Below are 21,154 nucleotides of genomic sequence, written 5' to 3'. Positions count from 1 at the left end.
TTGGTTATAAATTTTGAAATGAGTTTTGAATTGGTTTTTGAATTTTTGAAATGAGTTTTGAAATAAGAAAAGTTGTTTTGTTATAAGTTTTAAAAAGAGTTTTTAAAACTTAATTCAAAAATTTAGAACTCATAAAGAAACACACAACTCAAAACTCATAACCAAACTCTTTTTAAAATTTAATTCAAAAAATAATTATTGTATTTTTTATTTAAAAAATTCAAAAGATTCCGAAAATATTTTTTTATTTAAAATATTAAAAAATATATTTTATTTTTTGTTAAAAAAAATATTCAACTAGTGATTAAAAATTATTTTTGATTGTATATTTGATTGGAAATTTTGTTTTAATTGTTTTGTTTAAAAATGTTTTTTTTTTATTTTTTAAAAATTACTATGACAAATTAATTTTTATTTAAATTTTTTTTGTTAATTTTAAATAAATGGCCAAATAATTTGTCATTTTGGTTTAAAAAAATTATTTTTATATTAAAAAAATATCAAAAACAAATATAATTTTTTTTTCCGAATAACAGGTGGCAATTGCAAAAGAAGAAAAAAGAAAAAAAGAAAGCACTATTCCGGTCAACCGGCCGAACGTCCGGGAGGATGTCCCAGCAGACGACCGGGTAGTTCCAAAAATTCAAAAACAGTCCGGGCGGACAACCGTGCAGATCCAATTTCAAAATTTAAAATTCAAACACTCTACTTGCCAAACATATTCTGAAAAGAATTTTCAAACTTTGGTGTGAAATCAATTTTTGAAAACTATATCCAAACACAGCACTGAAATAGGAAGGTGGAGTTATGATTCCATCCCGAAACCAAACACAGCCTTAAACTTCAAGCTCTAAGATTATGAGGACGATGGGACAACTAAGCTCATATTTTTTTCTAAGAGTTTGGGCTTTAGGTATCGAAGATGGCACAGCCCAAATCAACCCGTTTACTAGTTAAAGGCCATGGGCCTGTGCCCTAGAGCATTTTCACTCAAATTTTTAAATTTTGATATGTCAAATTTTTTTGAAGGTTTATATAGCAAACGGACATATCTCAATTTTTCATTTATAAAAAGAAACTGTCCACCTGATACATCAAATTTATTATTTTTTACATTAATAATTTTTAAACTTGTTTATTTTAATAATTAAAATGAATTTCTTTTATCCCATTTAAATAGTATTTTGTTGCATTAATTAATGTGCTATTCAATCAACTAAAAATTGTGTACCCCAGTTTTAAAAAATTATAAAATTAAAAAAATATTTGTAAACAATGTGCTATTTCTAAAAAATTTCTTTTATTGGTTATTAAAATAAAATAATTTGTTAAAAAAATGTTTTGCAACAGTAAAAAATATGACAAAACTTTTGCCTCATAAATTTTGTAGACATTGGACTACAATTTCAATAAAATAATAAATAAATAAATAAGAAGAAAAGGCATGGAATTGCTCTTAAATTTTAAAATCTAACAATATATCAAATCATTTTTGGAATTGAATAATCACACCATGCCATTTAGTTAAACTAAAATTGACTAACCTTGACTAACCTTGTATTGTAAAAGACATTTTTGTTTCTGGTGAGATGATTCCAACTCTTCTAATTGGCGGATTGGTGAAAGATTATTTTGAAATAAAAAATGTATTATTGAGATATACATATTTTCGATTGGTTTTAGCTTTTTTTAAGTTGTCATATCAAATTGAGAGAGCATTTAGTATGCCTATTTTTTAATCGATTTCAGTGATCCAATTCATTCATTTTTCAAGATTTATTGAGTAAAATATTCGTACAAAAAATAAGATGATTAGATGTTAGTAACTATATATTTGGGTCATTTTAGAAAAATAGACGACAAATATAATTTCAAGAATAGTCATTCATTTTTTATAGTACAAATTTGATTCAAACATATAGTTACCAATATCCAATCATCTTATTTTTTGCATAGATATTTTTCTCAATAAGTCTTAAAAAGTGAACGGTTCAGATCACCGAAATCGATCCCAAAATAGACCTGCCAAACCTAAACGCTCTCTCATGTCGAGATGAACAACATGAGAGAAGCCCAACCCATTTCGATTCTTTTGCATTGAATTTCTAAGGATTTTTTTTTTTTTTTTTTTTTTTGTGTTGCATATTACATTCATAATTTTTATAATTTCTCTCTTATATTAATTAAATTATTTTAATTTAAATTGCATCAATTTTAATATTAAAATTTTCACATTATGTCAATTTAGTAAATCCTTATGAACACATAGGGTATAAAGAATTTTGGGTAAATTACACTGACCTCCCTGAGATTTGGTTCAATTACATTCCACCCCTTGACATTTTAGAAATTACGTTTCCACCCCTGTAGTTAATAGTCTCATTTCACAAACTCTCCTACTTATATAAAAGGCAACAACTCTTAGTAGAAAAATAGAGAAAATTACATTGAAAAAAAAAATAGTAAAGCAAAGGAAAAGGAGAAAAAAAAAAAAAAAAAAGAAGTAAAGCAAAGCATGAAAAGAGAGAGTGTATGAGTTCAATATCTTCATTCCGTCTAAATAATTACAATGACAAGGGGGTTAGTGTAATTTTCCAAACGTCAGGAAGTGATATGTATTAAACCCAAACCTTAGGGGGTGTAACTGTAATTTATCCAAGAATTTTTAAATACTTTATTTGCAAATTTTTATTCATAAAAACAAAATGTAATAAAAAAATTAACACTGATTCAACATGAAAAATCACTCAAGTTACTATTTTGGTTTGAGAAATAAAAATATTGTGTCACCATTTAAAGTTGTGCTTGGTTGGAAAAAAGTGTGTAAAATTAAATATATTTTATTCATATTTCATCCTTTTTTTTTTTTCAAATTCTTTCTCAAATTCCCCAATTACACACAACATAAAAGTTTACATAAATGGAAATAAATAATAGGAATACTAGCAAGATATGAGAAACTTTTCAAGGAGATGCTGTATCTTTTTCAAATGAATTAACATTATTTTCAAAGATCAAACATATTAATAGTATTTTTTTTTTCTCCAATTTTCACTCTCTTATTTTTAAATATTATTGTGATATTGTGACCGTCAAATCACCTTTTAAAAATTATAATAAAAATTTCATACATTTGTGATCAATGAATGACATCCAGGATTCAAGCTTACAAGGAGGCAGGTGATGCACATGAGTAGGTTGAATTCACAGACCGTAGCACAGAGACTGTAATTACATTTCACCCATTCTTTTTCTTTCTTTTCCCTTTCAAATTACCCAAATTCATGATCGAAATATAATCTTAAAGATTCTTTTTCCCTTCCAAATTATCCAAATTCATGATCGAAATATAATCTTAAAGATTCTTTTTTGTATGGTTGATAACGTTTAAATTTTCAGTTTATATTTATAAAAAATTTATAAATTAATTTTTATTTATTTATTATTTATTTTTAAAAAAACATAAACTACAAACGTGTTTGGTAATTGACAAAATATTTTTAAAAATTTAAAAATATAAAAAAGAGAGAAATGACAAGTGGTGGCAAGTGACGGTAGAAGACGGTGGTAGAAAGTGATGATGGTGGGTGGTAGGTAGCGGGTGGTGGCAGGTAGGTAGCGGGTGGTGATGGTGGGTGGGTGGGTGGGTGACGGTGGCGGGTGGTAGCAAGTGGGTGGTGGTGGTGGTAGTGGCGGCGGGTGGTGGTGGCAAGTGGGTGGCGGATGGCGGGTGGTGGTGGGTAAATAGTGGGTGGGTGACGTTGGCGGGTGGTGGGTGGTAGCGAGTGAGCGGTGGTAGTGGCGGGTGGCGAGTGGCGAGTGGTGGGTGGCGGATGGCGGGTGGTGATGGTGGGTGGATGGGTAACGGTGGCGGGTGGTAGCGAGTTGGTGGTGGTGGTGGTGGCGGCGGCGACAGGTAGGTGGGTGGTGGTGGTGGTTGGTAGTGTTGGGTGGGTGGCGGGTGGTGGTGAGTGGCTGGTGGTGGCGGCGAGGGATGGCTGGTGGTGGTGAGTGGGTGGCAATTGAGTGGTGGTGGCAGGTGGGTGGTGAGTAGTGGTGGTAGGTAGGTGATGAGTGGTGGCAGGTGGTAGCGGAAGACGGTAGTGGAAGACGGTGGCGGGTGGTGACTAGTGTTGGGTAGTAAAAAAAAAAAAACTAAAAACTCAAAATAGAAACACATTTTTTGAGTTTATATTTTTTGGCCAAATTTATAAACTGAGACACTGATTTATAAATCAAAAATTTATCAAATAAGTTTTTATTTGAATTTTTAAAATTTTTGTAAATATAAACAGAAAATTGAAAACGTAAGTACTACCAAACGGCATCGTATTATTTGGTTTTTTTTTTTTTTTTTGAGTATAAATTTCATTCTGCATCTATACACTTTACATCCAATCTCATTTTGTTCCTTAACCTTTTAATTGTCTCAATAAACCCCCTAAACTTCAGGTCAAATTGCAATTGAGCCTATTTTTGCATAACATTGTCTAAAAGACTAACAGAGAACAATCGCATGATAGTATTAATTACACTTACTATCATGTGACTGTTCATGGGAGTAAATGTAATTTATCCAAAACAAAATCGCGGCAAATACCCAACACATCAACAAAAACACAAGGGACACAATTACATAACTGATTTTTCAAATGTACAGATGTTTCTGATATAGGTTGTCTTCACAGCCCTTAAGGTTACAGAGACCAGTTAACCTTTTTATGTTCTGAAGAACTTTAGCAAGGAAACAATTAGAGATACACTAACCACAGAGCACTTAACATAGGATTAACAATATCAAGCATTTTAGGCAAACTCTATTAGCCAACCACTAATTAGCATTTTTTTTTATTACATCACCCTTAATGTGCAAAGCACACAACCAGTTTCAGTAAGGGACAACAATGGATTCTATGAGCTCTTGAAGTGGAGCTAGCTCCTTCTTGTCAACCAGCCCAAATTCCTGCACAGAAACAACATAGTCAATTTTTCCAGGCTGCCAAACAGGTTCCAAGTGAAAATCAACCAGCATATAAATTGCACAATCGAGAAGGTTAACCAGTCATGCTTTGGAAAGTTGAAAAGACTGATTATGTGATCAGCAACTTGTATCATTTTCCAACTAATGGCCCAAATTCTATGGAAGTGCACAATCAACTTCCACAAGATCAAATGAGACGGGTTTCTAACAAAATCTCATGAAAGTGCATTGAAGGATCGATGAAAAATAACTAACTAGAACCATGTATCTGAGGCATAGAGATAAATTGCAAATGGTTAGAAATAGACTTATATCTCATTTTTTACCAGGATGTATCTTCTAATCATTACAGGTAACCTTTATTTGTCCTCAAATGGCCGATAAATAACCGCATCACTAGTACCAATATCTATCTGAGTGTTTTAAAAAGCCCTAGGCACATCGAGGCGCCAAGGTCACCTGGAGCCTAAGCCCCGAGGAGCGAGGCGAGGCACGCGCCTCACCAAAACGAGGCGCAAGTTATAGAAGTTAAGCAAAATATTAATAAAGCACAATTTTCAATATAAACAAATATTTAATATGTAAATTATTAATTTTTTAAATAAGAAGAAAAAAAACAATTAATTTTTTAATATATATATTATTTTATTTATTTATTATATTTTTTAAATAATGTGTTTTAATTAATTTTTTTATTTTATTTTATATACATGTGTTTATTTTTAAATAATTAATGTATTTTATTTTACATATCATCTATAAGTATATTATATATTATATAATAGGTATTGTATAATATTATATATATAACTCAATTATATTTTATATATTATAAGTATATTGTATATTATATATTATATAATAGGTATTATATAATATTATATATATATATGAATTAAGAAGATAAAGGGAGAGACAGAAGAGAGAGAGAGAGAGAGAGAGAGAGATCGCGATCGCGAGAGAGAGAGAGAGAGAGAGAGAGAGATCGCGAGAGAGAAGGCGAGAGAGAGCAATCGTGAAACAGAAACAAAGGAAAAGCGAGAGAGAGCGATCGTGAAGCGAGAAGAAGACAACAAAAGAAGGGAAGAGAAGAGAAGACGAAGATGAAACAGAAACGAAGCAGAAGAGAAGAAGCAGAAAGAGGCGAAGAAGCAGAGAAGAAAAGAAGAGGAGAAGAGAGCAGAACCTGTTGGAGTGGAAGAAAGCCGAGGCGCACAAGGCGCTCGCCTTGCGCTTCGTAATAAGGCGCTCGCCTCATCGCCTAGGCAGCGCTTCCCCTGTGTCGCCTCGCCTCACCATGACTGAGGCGCAAAGCTGCGCCTTGCCTCACCTTGAGCTTAGGCGCGCGTCTAAGCGCGCTTTTTAAAACACTGATCTATCTTGATACTGTTATTTAAAACCATGACAAGGACCAACAGGAACTGTTTGAACCTAGGGCAACCATGTTCGAGAGACAGATATGATCATGATTGGTATGTATGCAATCAATGAAACTTTCAATGCAAGAACCATGGTAAAAAGTGCAAATCAGTAATCTTTGTCAGCCCACAAGTTTGGATGTCATATAAAGCCTTATATGAGGCACAAATCCATCGCTAGGATAGAATCATTATAGAACAGAAATTTAAGTTGCAGAAAAATGTAACACCAAAAAAGTGAGTAAAAATCTTGATATCACAGAACAAGAGCAAAAAAGTTTTGTAGATAATAGAGAAATGACGATGTTCAGTAATGCCAATCTAAAAAAAAATGAAAACTGTAATATTTAAGCAGAAACAAAGTTCAAGCCAATGGTGTAGGAAGACGGAAAATTTAAAAAAGAATATCTTGAAAAGTGAACAAAGAACACAAAATTGTCTCAAGAGTTGAAGCACACTTACACAGGTAAACAGTATGAAATGCTTGAAGCAGGTATTTAGATGGGCCTCCTCTTTAAGGCTTACGATCTTCTGGAAGTGAGAGTGGTAAATATGAGCATAAACGCGGAATAGGCGTTTGAATATAGTTTTCACTACTTCCCTGAAGTTCAGAGGAAAAGGGGCACCTACAAAAATTAGAATAAAGAGTAAGCATAAGCTCTGAAGGGAACGTAACAAACCCCCAAATGGGCAAAATACAATTATCAACAATTTTGTTCAACATACAACCGGGCAAAATATCAGAACATAATATGAAGCACATATTACCAATCTTTTGAGGAAATATGGATTCATCATCTAATTGACCTTCAATCCAATCCATCAAATATTCAACATATTTTGGAGCTGAAACTTCAATTGGTTTCTTGATTTGTACACCATCTGCCCATCTGTACTCATACCTGCAAATCAGGAACTGGAAATTTATAGAACTGTGCAATGTTGGTAACCAAGTTGTTCAAGAAATCATGGAAAAGTAGAATAAGGTTCTCCATGCCCATGAAGGTTCAAGGTTCAAGGCTCAATGTTGTGTTTTCTGGATAACAATCAGAAAACAAACAAACTGTCTGAAACAAGAGAACGCGACCCTTTACATTTTCACTTGTTTCATCGTTTCCATGGGATGTCATGGATCGGACAGTTTCTGAAAAAAACAACATTTTTTTTAATGATTCCTAATCATGCAAAGTCCTCAAAAAATCATATTCCAGCTCATGTTTTCCCCTTCATCTTCAGATTCTTCACCAACCCTTCTACGTTCGATGAAACCTTGAAAAGGTGTGGAAATGCCTCCATTAAAGGGACCTTCACCACTATGCTGGAGCAGCTTTAGCTACAAACCTCCCTATTCTCACTTTAAGGAAAACCTCTTTCATGAAACACATCATTTGTTATTGCTTTCAATAAGGCCCATGAAGTTTCTACCTAAACTAATATTTTTCTACCACTCCTATATGAACAACTTATTTAACAAAATCATTCTTTTACAGACTATCACTGACCGAAACAAATCTATAAAAAAAAATTGCTACCCATTATACCAATCTTCTTGAGGCAAAAATATTGTTTCCCATTCAATAAAATTGAAGCTTCAAACATGCTTAATTGGTGCTTGAATTTATTCCCATCTCCACCAAAGAAAACTCTTTTTTGTAACCTTTTCAAACTTTCAGCAACCAAGATCAAGTTCTTGAAAAAAGGCATAGTGGCAAACAAAGTATTGTGCACCGAATCAGTGTTTTCTACTTAGGAAAGACCATTTTTCCTGCGAGGTCTAGAAGGTATGGTTTTGGTATCGCAACATAAAACACTGCAACCATATGATGAAAACATAGGGACACAAATTACAGAACTTAAAATGCATGAACGGCCTCATTGATAACATAATAGTGGTAGTTGAACTTGTGTAAGACATAGAGAAGTAAATATTCAATAATTTATTTCCTTCAATCTGAATGTCCAAAACTGATTTTCTGTAAAGTTGAAATAAAGCAGATGATTACTAAGACGTACTTGGGGCCTGCAGTCATTGTAGGACAGTTTTCTGGAGTGCAGAACTCTGTGAGGGTACCATACAGCAAGTTCACCTGGTTGAAGAAGTCCACAGCTGAAAATTTAAAAATCAGCAACCTTAGTTCAGTCGGTGATCAGAGGAAACCTTATTATGGTATTTATGATTTTCTTTTCGGGGATTGGGGTTAGGAAGTAAGTCAAGTGTTGGTTATATGAAAGTTGCACCATGATGGCATGAGTCAAACACATATATGCTTGAACAATTCAACATGTGCCCCATAAGCTCTCAATGGGTTTAGAATAATATAGACTTTTACTATTGGACCAGTCGTCAACACTTCTAAGACAACCCTTAATATGTAGATATCAGGACAGCATAGATTCTGTAGAAATAAATGCAAAAAGAAACACAAAGCTGTTTATACAAAATATATCACAACACAGATCCCTAATCTTAAAAAACAAGAAAAGAATATATAAATAGTGAAGGTTTTAGTAAAGAATTGATTGTTTGGGGGAAGAGGTAAAGAATATGGTTTGTATTAATTGTATACAAACACATAAATATGTACATATCATATTGCAGACATAACATTTCAAGAATCTACAATGTGAAAACATCCATATCATACTAACCCCTGTGCATGTGACACAGATTAGTAGACAGACATTTGCAGCCTCCACATACCAACACTCCAATTCCATAGGAACAAAACTGGGGACCCTAAGGCAACCTAATTATATACAACACTGCACACACACAAGAGAGAGAGTTTATTACTGTTGACAGCCAGCCATTCATTAGCGTCTTCCCCTGGAGGAAGTCTTACTGCTTCTCTCAGATTTCCACTACCTAATGTTGCATCAATGTGCTTTCTCAGCTGTGCCCCCTGCATTAGAAAATGAAAGAAGATATCGAAATACAGAAGCCAGATGCTATGATTCACAGCAAGGATTGCTGTATATAAAAGACAAAGGAAGAATGGCAGCATATATTCCTTGGTAGTCAGTAGTACTGTACCACAATTGTTTTTTATCAGTGTAAGCCAAGAGACCAGAGTTAATGACCTTAGCAAGAACTCCAAAGATGGTAACACTATTGTTGGTTGAAATGAAATGAACCAACAAAAACTTATTCATGTTTACAATTCTTTACCCAAGATTTTGGAACTCTAGTTGTAGATGCCTCTAAAAGATCCCTAGCCAACTCGGCAACTACATATTAACCATATCACCGGCTTAATAAATTGTTATTAAATTATCCTCAAGCCTGATTCTGCTCTAAAATATCTAAAAATACATAAAAATGAGATAATTCACAAAGGTGATAACAAATGAAATCACTAGCATCATGCAATAAATCGGTTAGCTTCACACAGGTTCCTTGTTCAAAGCATGTACAAAATCTAATTTGGCCTTCATGATGATATGAAGAAAACATTCTATACAAAGTTTGCAATCTATGTTATGATTTTTGTAAATGCCAATTAGACAGTCAGACCGCAAATCAGTAATATCAAGGGAAAAGGATATGTACCCCGAAAAGTACTAACAAATGAAGTGTAAGGTGTAGATTCAAACTCGGTGTGGTGTGGGCCACACCTAGAATAAATCTGGTCTACACATTTCATTCATGGGGTACTTTTTCTAGGTGCATAGCATGTTGGTGAATGAGCTTGCTTGACAAGCTGAGTCTACCTTCATGGAATTGAAGTACGAACACAATGCTTAAAAGAAATCCTTCTATGTAAAAAAACAAAACAAAGAAACAAAGACCACAATTTTTGTCATGATTTGTATAATACCAATTAAGCCAACAGATAGCAAGTAATTAAAATATCAAGAGCAGTCATTCATCTTGAAAGCAACAGAATGAATGTTCCTTAAAGCAACTAAGGGGTTGTTTGGAGTGTCCTAAATAAGTGCACTTTTTGACTTTTTGGACTAAAAAGTTAAGGAAAAAAAAGATGGTTGTTTGGGATAATTTTTTGACTTTTTACGAAAAAATGTGTATTAAAAAATTGTATAAATTAGTGTATCAGAGAAGCTTTTTGGCAAGTAGGCAGTACGGTTAGCAGTACAGTGGCAGTATTATGCAGAGTAGTGTATAGGAGATGCTTGCCTTCTTTTCAGACATTGAATTGGACGGAGCTATTCAGCTCGTGCGGGCCCACCATGGGTCTCGTTTTGCTAATCAAAACTGTTCAATGTGTAAAACTCGTCGAGTACTATATACTTGTAAAAAATCACATTGATCAGATATCGATAGCTTTCTGATCGAAATAGTTTTTTGTCAACTGTTAACTATAACACCATCCATTGTTTATACAAAACTGATTTGATCATGTAGTTAGCGATATTCGATCAATGTGAGTTTTTACAAGCATATAGTATTCGACGAATTCTACACATTAAACGGTTCAAATTATTAAAACGGGATCCGTCATGGGCCCCCACGGGCCGAACAATATCGTCTTGTTTGTGCACCCACCTATTCCCTTTGTCCAACCAAAGTCAGCTAAAGTACAACTCACGTGAAAAGTGAGTTGTACTTTTTTTTGTGTAAAATTAATTTTTTTATATATTTTTTGTGAATAGTGATAACTTTTTAACTTTTTTAGTAATTTTTTGATTTTTTGGCTTTAAAGGATGCCAAACCAGCCCAAAATAAATGTAGCCCAAATTCAGCATTGCGGAAAAACACAATCATAAATTGCTATTAAATCCCATCTTTTAACAGTCAACGCTATCTCAGAAAAGGGGGCCAGAAATCCATTTAAACCCAGAGTTTTGTCACCCTTAAATTTCTACAAGCCCTCCAGACCTTTTCTTTCATAGAAAAGGATCTTTAGCCACACAGTCTCACTGCATATTCAATCCAATGTTACCTGGTGACTTGATGTGTATGTGCAACAAATTTGTGGATGTGGGAAGCCACATATTTAAAAATGCAATATTCCAAGGGTAGTCTTCACGAATAGTGCTGACAAAATGTATTACAGTACTTTTTTTAAAAAAAATCTTTCAAAAGGTAAATTATTGATGAAATGTAATATTACTGATATGCACTTGTGTCCTTCGAAAGTTTTAAAAGTGGTATCAAACTGGTAAAAAACATAGAACTTGACATATAGTTGAATTAATACCATGCCAATGTGTCACCTTAAATCTTTAGCTGAAACACTTTATGTTATTAGATTTCACTGTCTGTCCATTTATTTAAGGTTTCTTAAATAAATAAAAAATTAAAGAAAGAAAGAGGAAAGACTTTCAGATTGGTAGAATTAATGTTTTTGCATTGAAATTTAACTCTCACTCGAAACGTACATTCCTAAAATGGAGGTTTCTGGGGGAACTAATTTCTCTGGTTAGTCTGATCTCATAAAGCTTCTTTTTCTTACACTGTCTGTGGCATTCCACGACTACCTCCCCAGCAGCTCCAACCTATTATGTGAACCTACACCATTAACCTTTAACTTCAAAACTAGTTGGTGATCTTCCTCCTTGAACTTGGTATCAGATGCAACAATTTAAGATTTGACTAAGTAGCGCTCAAAATTTATCACCAATAAAACTCAGCAACATTAATAGCCAATAGTCTGTTCCTTCTCATTCTTTTAGCAATGCTTGCATAAGTCTACACTCCATTACGACTACACATCCCGACACCAATCACTACTTCATCAGTTATCCCCTTTCTTCACCTAGGAGAAGAACGTTGCATGAAAGTCTAAATGCACACTAGAACATACATGTTTCTGCTACCAACAAGAATACATTGCACACACCTCCTGTTGGTCTTATGAATTACCCAGTGCTAGTCTCCTAAAAAGCATGAACACAGACACGTGACACGACAAAGACCATGGTTTTAAAAATCAGCAACAGCCGTTATATCACACCATTACATAACAATTTCGGTGTTTACTGCTACCCGTTACGGCCGCTATAGCAATGTGACAGAAATTCATAGCCGTTAGGTTCTATTTTCTACAGATTTAGCATATACAGCCATTTTTTACTCATTTTTCTTTTTCTAGTTGTTAAAATCACATGCGCGCGCGCGCGCGCACACACAAAAAAAAAGAAAGGTAAAACTTTTGCTCTCTTCTCAAAATACGCATTCTATATCACTCCATAATAGGCAAGACGAACAACAAAAGTGATGAAACAACTTGATGGTGAAGCAAATTTTTCAATCTAAATCTATGGAACAGCAAAAGCACTACATCTAGCGGTTTCAGTTAAAATAAACACAACGACAAAGGGGAAGTGGGGAAGTGGTTGTGGCATTTTGCAACAGAAAGAGAGAGGTTGTGGAGGAGGGTGATGGGGGCTAATTACGGGGTGGAGAGGGGGGGTTGGTGTTCGAATAGGGTGGACCAACCTCATGGCCGAGGTTTTTGGAAGAGGATTTGGTTGGGGTGGAAGGAGTTTTGGGATAGGATTTGATTTAAGGTGGGAGTGGGGGATTGGGTCCGTTTTTGGAAGAACAAGTGGTGTGGTGTGGTGTGGTGAGGTGTCTCTAGTGAGTATGCTTCCATTGATATATGCTATTGCAACTGATGTGGAAGAGGTGGTTGCTTTGGTCAGGGCTAGTCAAGGGCAGTCTTTTGTTTGGAATGTTCATCTCTGATGTGATGTGCAGGATTGGGAGATAGACCAATTGGCGGACCTTATGGGGTTTTTGTATGGGTTGAAGCATGGTGGGGGTGGGGGGGGGGGGAGATGAGATGGACTCTTTAGTGTGGTATTGTCCAAGATCTAAAGGGATTTTCTCGGCGTCTTCGTTTTATGGTGCGCTAGCGGGAGGTGATGCTATTGCGTTTCCTTAGAAGAGTATTTGGGTGACGGGATCACCATCTAAGGTAGCTTTTTTCGTTTAGATAGTTGTCTTGGGCCGTATCCTAACTATTGATAACTTAATTCGACAGCGGCATGTTTTGGTAAATTGGTGTTTTATGTGTTGCGGGGATGCGGACACAGTAGATCACTTGCTTATTCATTATCTGGTTGCGTCTTGGCTTTGGAGTTTGATTGTCGCTTTGTTTAGTTTGGTTTGGCTTGGGTGCAGCCGAAATTTGTGTTAGGTGTGGTACAAAGTTAGGGTGGGGCAGGGGTGGCAAAGAGGCATCGGAAGGCATGGTTACTTGCTGCCCATTGTTTGTTGTGGATGGTTTGGTTGGAGCGTAATAGGCATGTTTTTTAGGATATGAGCCACTTAGTTCCTTGGTTAGAAAGTAAGTTTCTTATGGTGTTGCATAATTGGGTGACAAGTTCAATTGATTCTGATGTTTTTGCTTTTGTAGATTTTGTGGAGGGTTTGATTAATTAGTTTTGTTTGAGTCTGATGTAGGCTGATTTATTTTTTCTTCGTATTCCTTGCATCGTCTTGATACTTTTCTAATAAAGTTTGATTATTTATCCAAAAAAAGAAAAAAGAAAAAAGACAACAACAAAGGAAATAATAAATATATTACAATGTCTAAAGCTTGCACCCAAAAGAAGGAAAAATATCGTACCACATTAAACAAATCAAAGGAGAATGACAAAAAACACTAAAGACAAAAAAAAATTCAAATTGGAAAAAGAGAATGACCTTACTCCCCGAAGGTGCACTTTTTTTCGGGCGAAATGTCCTTTGGTTCCTATTTGCAAATAAAACAAATAGAGGTGTAAATAATTAATCAATATAGGTTGAGGATTAGTAAAGGGTAAACTACTAATAGATCCTAATAGTTGAACTTAATTCTCATCAAGCCCTATTGAAAATAAGTCCTAATAAAATCGTTGCTATTAATAATTTTTTGTGACGATTTCTTGCACGTCACTAAAAATTGACAATTATTGACTTTTTTTTGTCACTATTTTTATAAATTATCTCTAAAACTTACAATTAATGACATTTTTCTGCGATGAATTTTTTAAACTGTCGCTGAAAGTTAAAAATTAGTGACTTTTTTTGTGACTTTTTAAACTGTTGCTAAAACTTATAATTAGCAATTTTTTTGGGACAAAATTTTTAAAATGTTGAAAATTAACAATTAATGACGTTTTTTAATAGTGTTTGATGAAAAACGTCATTAATTCTCATAGGACTTATCAGACAATAAGTCCACCTATTAAGACCTACACGTAAGTTCCCCTTTAGTAAACTCGTCAAGGATAAATAGCAAATATAACACTGAAGGATAATTCACACTTAAGTAAAGTCAACAGACATATTTTTTGTTTATGGAAATTACCTAGAGACTTGGGCCTTGTTTGGTTTGTCTCTTGAGAGACAATTTTTGAGAAAAAATTTCAAAAATTTGTTTGGTTGAAAATTTTTGAAAACAAAAAAATCCAAAATCACTTTTTTCTCTATTACACATCAAGCAATCACCTTTTCTCTCACACTCATCTATCTAACTGCAAAAAAAATAAATTAATTAAATTAAATCATCCCAAACTCCAAAACTGTTCTCAAAACTCCAAAACTATTTTCAAAACATATAACCAAACAAATTTTCAAATTTTGTAAACTCTTTTTAGAAAATTATTTTCCAAAATTGTTTCACAAATACAAACCAAACTTGGCCCAATCTCTTAGAGTTGGATTGCTTCTTTTAGGCAGCATATGCCAGTATGTATATACTTAAGATTAAGTGTTTCATAACACCATTCAGAACAATAATAAGTGATTTTCATAAACAAATCAACAATTTCAAGCATAGTTACAAGAGAAAGAAATTTGGCAAGGGAACATCTTCAGTCAAGACAATATTAAAACCTCCAAAAGATTTTAAATGTTAAAACTAAATGCTAAAAGTATAAAGGGAAAAAAGAGGATTTTAAAATTTACATCATGGAAATTACTAGAGAATATAGTAATGTTATCTATTGTTTGATTTCTTTGTAAGTGTTCTATAACTATACGACCGCTTCACCACATATGTCTTCCTTAATATTTAGCAATATACCACTCATTGAAGATGTCTTGAAGTGAATACACAGAGAGAGAGATATAAGCCCCTACTACACTAACACATTCATGGTCATATTATAATTCAAAACACTACATATTTAAATCGTGATATGATATGGAGGAAAAGTAAACCCATGTTAATGACTACCAGATTACTTTATACGAGGCTGAGAACAGGAAATAACTCACACGATGAGCCTCTAAGAATTCTATCACTACCTAATGGGTTATGCCTACAAAACTGGTAAACCCCAGTTTAATATTTTTTTTCCCCTAAGGCAGTAGCTCATCCAAGCCGAGATAGCATTTCAAATACCAAAACCCATTTTAGCATCTTCCTTAAATCAGATATTAGAAAACAATGACTGAGAAATCATTGTTGGTTTTACTAATAGTAGAAACATATTAGGCAAGCATTTCGGTCCCTGCTTTCTAAAACCTAATCATTGTTAGATTAAAGTCCAAATCAGCAAAACATGCATAAGAATTCATCACCCAAAATGAAAAGAAAAAGAAAAGAGAAGAGAAGCAAAGAACACCATATACATAATACACGTACCGTGAAAAGCAAAATTTAGTAATGATTGATAAGAAACACACATTGAGAATTGAAATATGAGATGTTTCAAGCAATCAAAAGAGTTAGTACATGCATAGTCTCTAAAAGTTCAATCACATAAATGATTGAATCTTGATATATACCCTGATCATTAGCTCATATATGCTCATTGAAGAGGTTGTAAAGTGAATTTACAGAGAAAAAGATATGAAGAGTCCCTACTAAACCCACACACTTGGGATCATCTATTATTAAGTCTATGACTCAAAACATTAGAAATACTTAATTCATATCTTATAGTTATACCACTCACAGGAGGAAAAGTAAACTTATGTCAGCGAGTGACTACCAGATTAATTTTGTATGAGACTCTGAATGGGAAAACAACTCATACAGAAATGTTCATCCAAGAATTCCACAAGTACCAACTGCGTCAAGCCTAATCCCACTACTCACAAACCCTCATGATAGCCAAGTCAAACACTATCAACGCACGTATGATGTATGTGTCTTCCTCAATTTGTTGGAATTTGAAAAACAATAAAGAAATTATAATTGGTTTTTGCTCTGAAACACAATCATAGTGAGTGAGAATCTTAATCCCAACTGATATCTAGGACCAAATTAAGGTTAGAATTAAAGTTCAAATCAGCAAACATGGAACATTTCATCACTCAAAAATTAGATGTGATATTAATATTTATCAAAACTAATAGAGATATGAATCAAGAAAAGTGAAACGCAGAAAAATAGATCTGATATAAATGATCATAGAAAACCCATATGCACACCATGAATTGGAAAAATTAATTGAAATCCTTGGATTACCTGCCCAGACCGAAGAGACTCATGGATCTAGAGAGAGAAAGACAGAGAGGAGCGTAGAATGAAGGTCTAGCAAAAAGAGTTTAAAAAAAAAAAGGGAACTGCGTTGAATCAGAAACTTTTTGACTTCCAATCCGAAACTTCTTTTTTTTTAACGAAAATAAGTACAAAAAGGCACTCCTCTGTTTTGAAAAAATGATAAAAAATAATTTTTTAACTTTTAATTAAATTTTTGATTTTTTTTGACAAGTAATTTAAGAAGTTGGTAAAAAATTATTTTTATTTTTTTTTATTTATAATGTCAAATCACAATAAAATGACTAAATTACTCACATTTAATTTAAAATATTTATAATTTCACTTATGTAGCACATTTTGACCTATAAAAAATAGAATTGTAATTTCACCAATGACTAAAAACTAACTTCCCAAATGTCTTCAAATACAAAAAAACTAACTTTTAATTTTTATTACAAACTCAAAAAAGTAACTAAAGGCAAAGTCCCCAAAAGAGGCCATATTCAAACTAGTATATTAACTGTGCGATGCACAAAATTTTGTGATTTAAAATGATTTATTATGAAAAACATTATATATGTTTCTCCTTATTAAATTATTATACATATGATTATTTTATACATTGATTTATAAATTTGTCAATTATTCATTTCTAAGAGCAGCATAACATTACTTCTCGGATAACACTTATCAAGTCTTCACCATTCACCAATCATCATCTCTCTAGTTTTCATCTCATCTTTGTCTCTACCATTCATTCCATTGTTTGGCCATTAAAATTATGATTAATCATTAATTGATAATAAATTAGTTGAGCTAGCATAAATTCTCAAATAAACTCGAATTCGACTCGTATAAAATAATGAATAATTTTGTATGTATTGTATATACAAATAATAATAAATAAATAAAATGAACAAAAAAAAGCTTTTTAATTTTAGGAATTTTTGTAATGCTTTCATGATTATAGTTTTTTTTTTTTTTTTATCTATAAAATCGTAATGATGAAATTAGTTGATGAGCTTTATTAGATTAAAATCGTACATGTGAGAGCAACAAAGATAGCTAAATACATGTGTATACATATATATAGATAAATTTACATGGTTCAATATATAATAATTACATATTCATAACTCAATACTACTCTTCAATTTTCAACTACTTCAAACTTAGACTATTAGCATTAAGAGAGAGACTAACCTTTTTACACACATAGATTGCAGAGAGTTGGTTGTCCTAGGGAAAGAGATTGAATATGGAGTTTGCTTACATTGAATTTTTAGGTTGTTTAAGGTTTTTAAAGATTTAGGTCTTTTATCATTTTTAGGAAGGAAATATTGGAAGAAATCAATACTTCTCGTATTAAGGCCTTGTTTGGCATGTTCTCGTTTTAGCTTAAAAGTCAAAAAATTACTGAAAAAATCAAAAAGCCTATAATCTATACCAAAAAATCAAAGATTCTTTTTTTTCTTTACTTTTTGTACATCTTTTTGTAACAAATTAAAAAATCATTCCAAATATATTAGTTTTTTTATTTCATATTTTAGCAAAAAAGTCAAAAAAAATTACTAAAATAACATTTTCTCAAACGAGGCCTAAGTGCGATATATGTTTTTGAATTTTGAAATTCAAAAGTATATATAATTAAAGTTTTTTATTTTTAATTTAATAAATGAACTAACTGATAGATCTTTTTTTTAAGCATAAATCATTTTTATTTTTTTTATATTTTTAATTGACATAATTTTTTATATTAGTGGGTGTAGCTCGACTTTTTCGCGCCCCTTTTCGGAAGTTCGAAATAAGTCCTACAGTTTGGACTCTCGCAGTTCTGAAATCGATAATCACCAAAAAGTCCAAATCTGACAAATCTTTTGAAAAATCAATTTTGAATCAAATTGCTAAAAATGAACTGCTTTGCCAGATACAGAGTCACCACCTAAATATTTTTATTTTGGAGAAATTTAGGAAACCCATGACTCGTGCCAAAGGCCGCGTGCTCTCATTACCAAGATTGTCTCTGCTCGGGAACTTAGGTACGAAGGGGAAAGGTCATGAATTGAGCATCCCCGCTCACCCGATCAAAAGATTGGCTTCTACTAAACATGATATGATTTTTATCAACATTACATGCATCTTGTTCCATTTATTAGGCTAGCATTACTATGTGATGCGCACATCCAAGGTATAGACTAATTTGCTCAAATTGGAACAATTCAATTTCATGTTTGTTTTGAAATTGGGTTTGAATTTGCCACTTAACAAAGTGGGTTTAAAGCTTGTGAATTTGCCACTTGACAAAGTAGGCTTAAACGTACATTCATTGAATCATTCCAATTCAAGTAACAAGCTTTCATCTACAGGCATTCAAACAGTTATAGCAAGTAAGCACTTAGCCTCATGGTAAGCATACTAGACATGGCAACATTCACACGCATGCGATATACTAAAGCACTAAAAAACTCACCTAGTACTTCAAGCCAAAAGAGAAATAAGTTAGAAAAATACATGATTCCTAACTATACAATTATGACTAATTCAACACATGCGATATGCAATTACTAGGCTCGGCTAATTACACGGCATATAAATTGATTTGATAACATGCGGTCTAAGCACATATTCAACAAAGTATTGAAACTAACAATACAATTAGAATGATGAACCAAGTCTTGGTGCATGCAATACACATGGATGCAAACATGAGATATTCTAAACAAAACGTGATGTCCCTAAACTAACCATCATAAGCAGTTAAATAAAAGAGAGAAAGACGTGAAATTGGAAGACATATACATTATTACATTGCGCTCTAAAGAAGGAGAGTCCGAATGAATAAACTAGCTAAACTAAACTACTTAACTAATTAAAACTAAGCTAATTAAGCTAAATATTACAAAACAAATGAATAAATAGTTAATCTAATTAACTAATTATTACAACACTTAAATTAACTAACTATTCTAGTTAACTAATTATAGAACGAAATCAAATAACAAGTTAAATCAACTAATTAGTTACAACACATATCAAAACTAATTAGCTATAACTAAGCTAAGTATAAAAAACAGGCTCAGGAGGCAAGGGATGCTCATACATGTGCTCGATTTCCACCCGAAAAGCCACTGTTTTTCTTCTAAGTGCGTCTGTTTGAACAGTTGAACACCAACACTGTTGCCCACCCTAGAAACACTCTGCTGAGTTTTGCATTAGTGGCTGGCCGGCCACTGTTGAAGGTTGCCGATCACCAGTCGGCCCTGGATGAAGGTTGCCGGCCATAAATGGTGGTCTGCCGGCCACCTATCGACTATGGAAGTGGTCTGCCAGCCACTGCTGCACAAGTTCATCATGCTGCAACAGAGGACAAATAGAGTATATACAAAGTATTTTCATAGGTTGTTTGTACTGTGTATCCCTCCTTATCATCAAAACAAGCTTAAATGAGTGATACACTTGGTCCTCAAACCATCAATCAAGCAATTTCATTGCATGATGGCCAAAGTACCAAGGTGTACAAATTAATAAATGCGCAAACAAGACCCAAAAAACCTTCACCCTATCATGCATGATCAAGGGCAATGGTGACCTTAGAAAATTGGCACATTTCATCACTTTGAGTATGAAATGCCCCAATTTTCCTTGTGTTCAAATTTACGTCCGATTTGAACACACCAAGACACGACAAAATTCATATCTTTGCACAATTTTAGTTTCCATTTTTAGTTACTCATTTAATTACCCTTCAATTCTTTAACCAATTAAGTCCATTGGTGAGTTAAATCCTCTAAAAGAGAAGGAAGTGTCAATCAAGGGGTAGTTTAAGGCAAGAGAGAAGTGTCATGTCGTTGATAAAAAACCCTCAAAAGAGGATTAAACCATTAGGTATGGACGTCAATCTCAAGCTTAAACTATCCTAAGGTTGAAACAACCCTCAAAGCAAATGAAAAAGTCAAGAAATAATGGAGGTTGCAAAGATTAGTAATACTGAAATTAAATGAGAAAAGCACTTAAAACATGCAATTAACTCAAACAAGTGGTGTCTAAAGGCCTAAAACACCAAACTTGTGAGGACACTTACACTAGAAGCATGCAAAACAAGACTCCAATGCAACAACAAGCCAAAAATAGAGTCAAAATAGTCCAAATTAGAGCCTAAAACATGCTAGAATCAAGCTATAAAAGGCTAGAAAATTAAGCTAACACATAGAGCTATCTAGGCTAGCAAACAAGACACAAGGAGGGAAGGCTAACCCTTCCAAATTTGGACTTCAAAAGATGATTTTTACCACTAAAAATACTCTGAAATTCAGTGTTCAGAAGCCCAAAAAATGATAGTTTGAAAATGGAAAGCAAAGGTGGAAAGGCCTTAC

General features: G+C 33.4%; 1 protein-coding gene across 1 annotated transcript; it reads right to left on the bottom strand.

The window, feature by feature from the left end:
• Positions 1–4,608: 4,608 nt before the first annotated feature.
• Positions 4,609–16,943, bottom strand: LOC114311502 (MOB kinase activator-like 1A). Its single transcript, XM_028257652.2, has 7 exons — positions 16,767–16,943; positions 14,012–14,060; positions 9,194–9,302; positions 8,413–8,506; positions 7,168–7,301; positions 6,862–7,025; positions 4,609–4,963 (listed from the first exon to the last, which is right to left on the bottom strand). Exons 1-7 carry the CDS (start codon positions 16,787–16,789, stop codon positions 4,889–4,891), a joined length of 648 nt encoding a protein of 215 aa, XP_028113453.1. The 5' UTR covers positions 16,790–16,943; the 3' UTR covers positions 4,609–4,888.
• Between the last annotated feature and the right edge of the window lie 4,211 nt (positions 16,944–21,154).

The sequence above is a fragment of the Camellia sinensis genome, chromosome 11 (genome assembly GCF_055761805.1).
Source record: "Camellia sinensis isolate YWXY chromosome 11, ASM5576180v1, whole genome shotgun sequence".
Taxonomy (NCBI): Eukaryota; Viridiplantae; Streptophyta; class Magnoliopsida; order Ericales; family Theaceae; genus Camellia; species Camellia sinensis.
Note: the sequence above shows the minus strand (reverse complement) of the source record. Positions and strands in the feature narration are given on the sequence as shown.

Bases quoted from the DNA above. Each gene is read 5' to 3' on its own strand.
- LOC114311502 (XM_028257652.2), bottom strand. From the start codon at position 16,789: ATGAGTCTCTTCGGTCTGGGCAG. The intron at 7,302-8,412 runs GTACGTCTTAGT...CCTGATTTGCAG, and splicing joins ACAATGACTGCAGGCCCCAA to GTATGAGTACAGATGGGCAG. The intron at 7,026-7,167 runs GTAATATGTGCT...TAATTTTTGTAG, and splicing joins CATATTTCCTCAAAAGATTG to GTGCCCCTTTTCCTCTGAAC.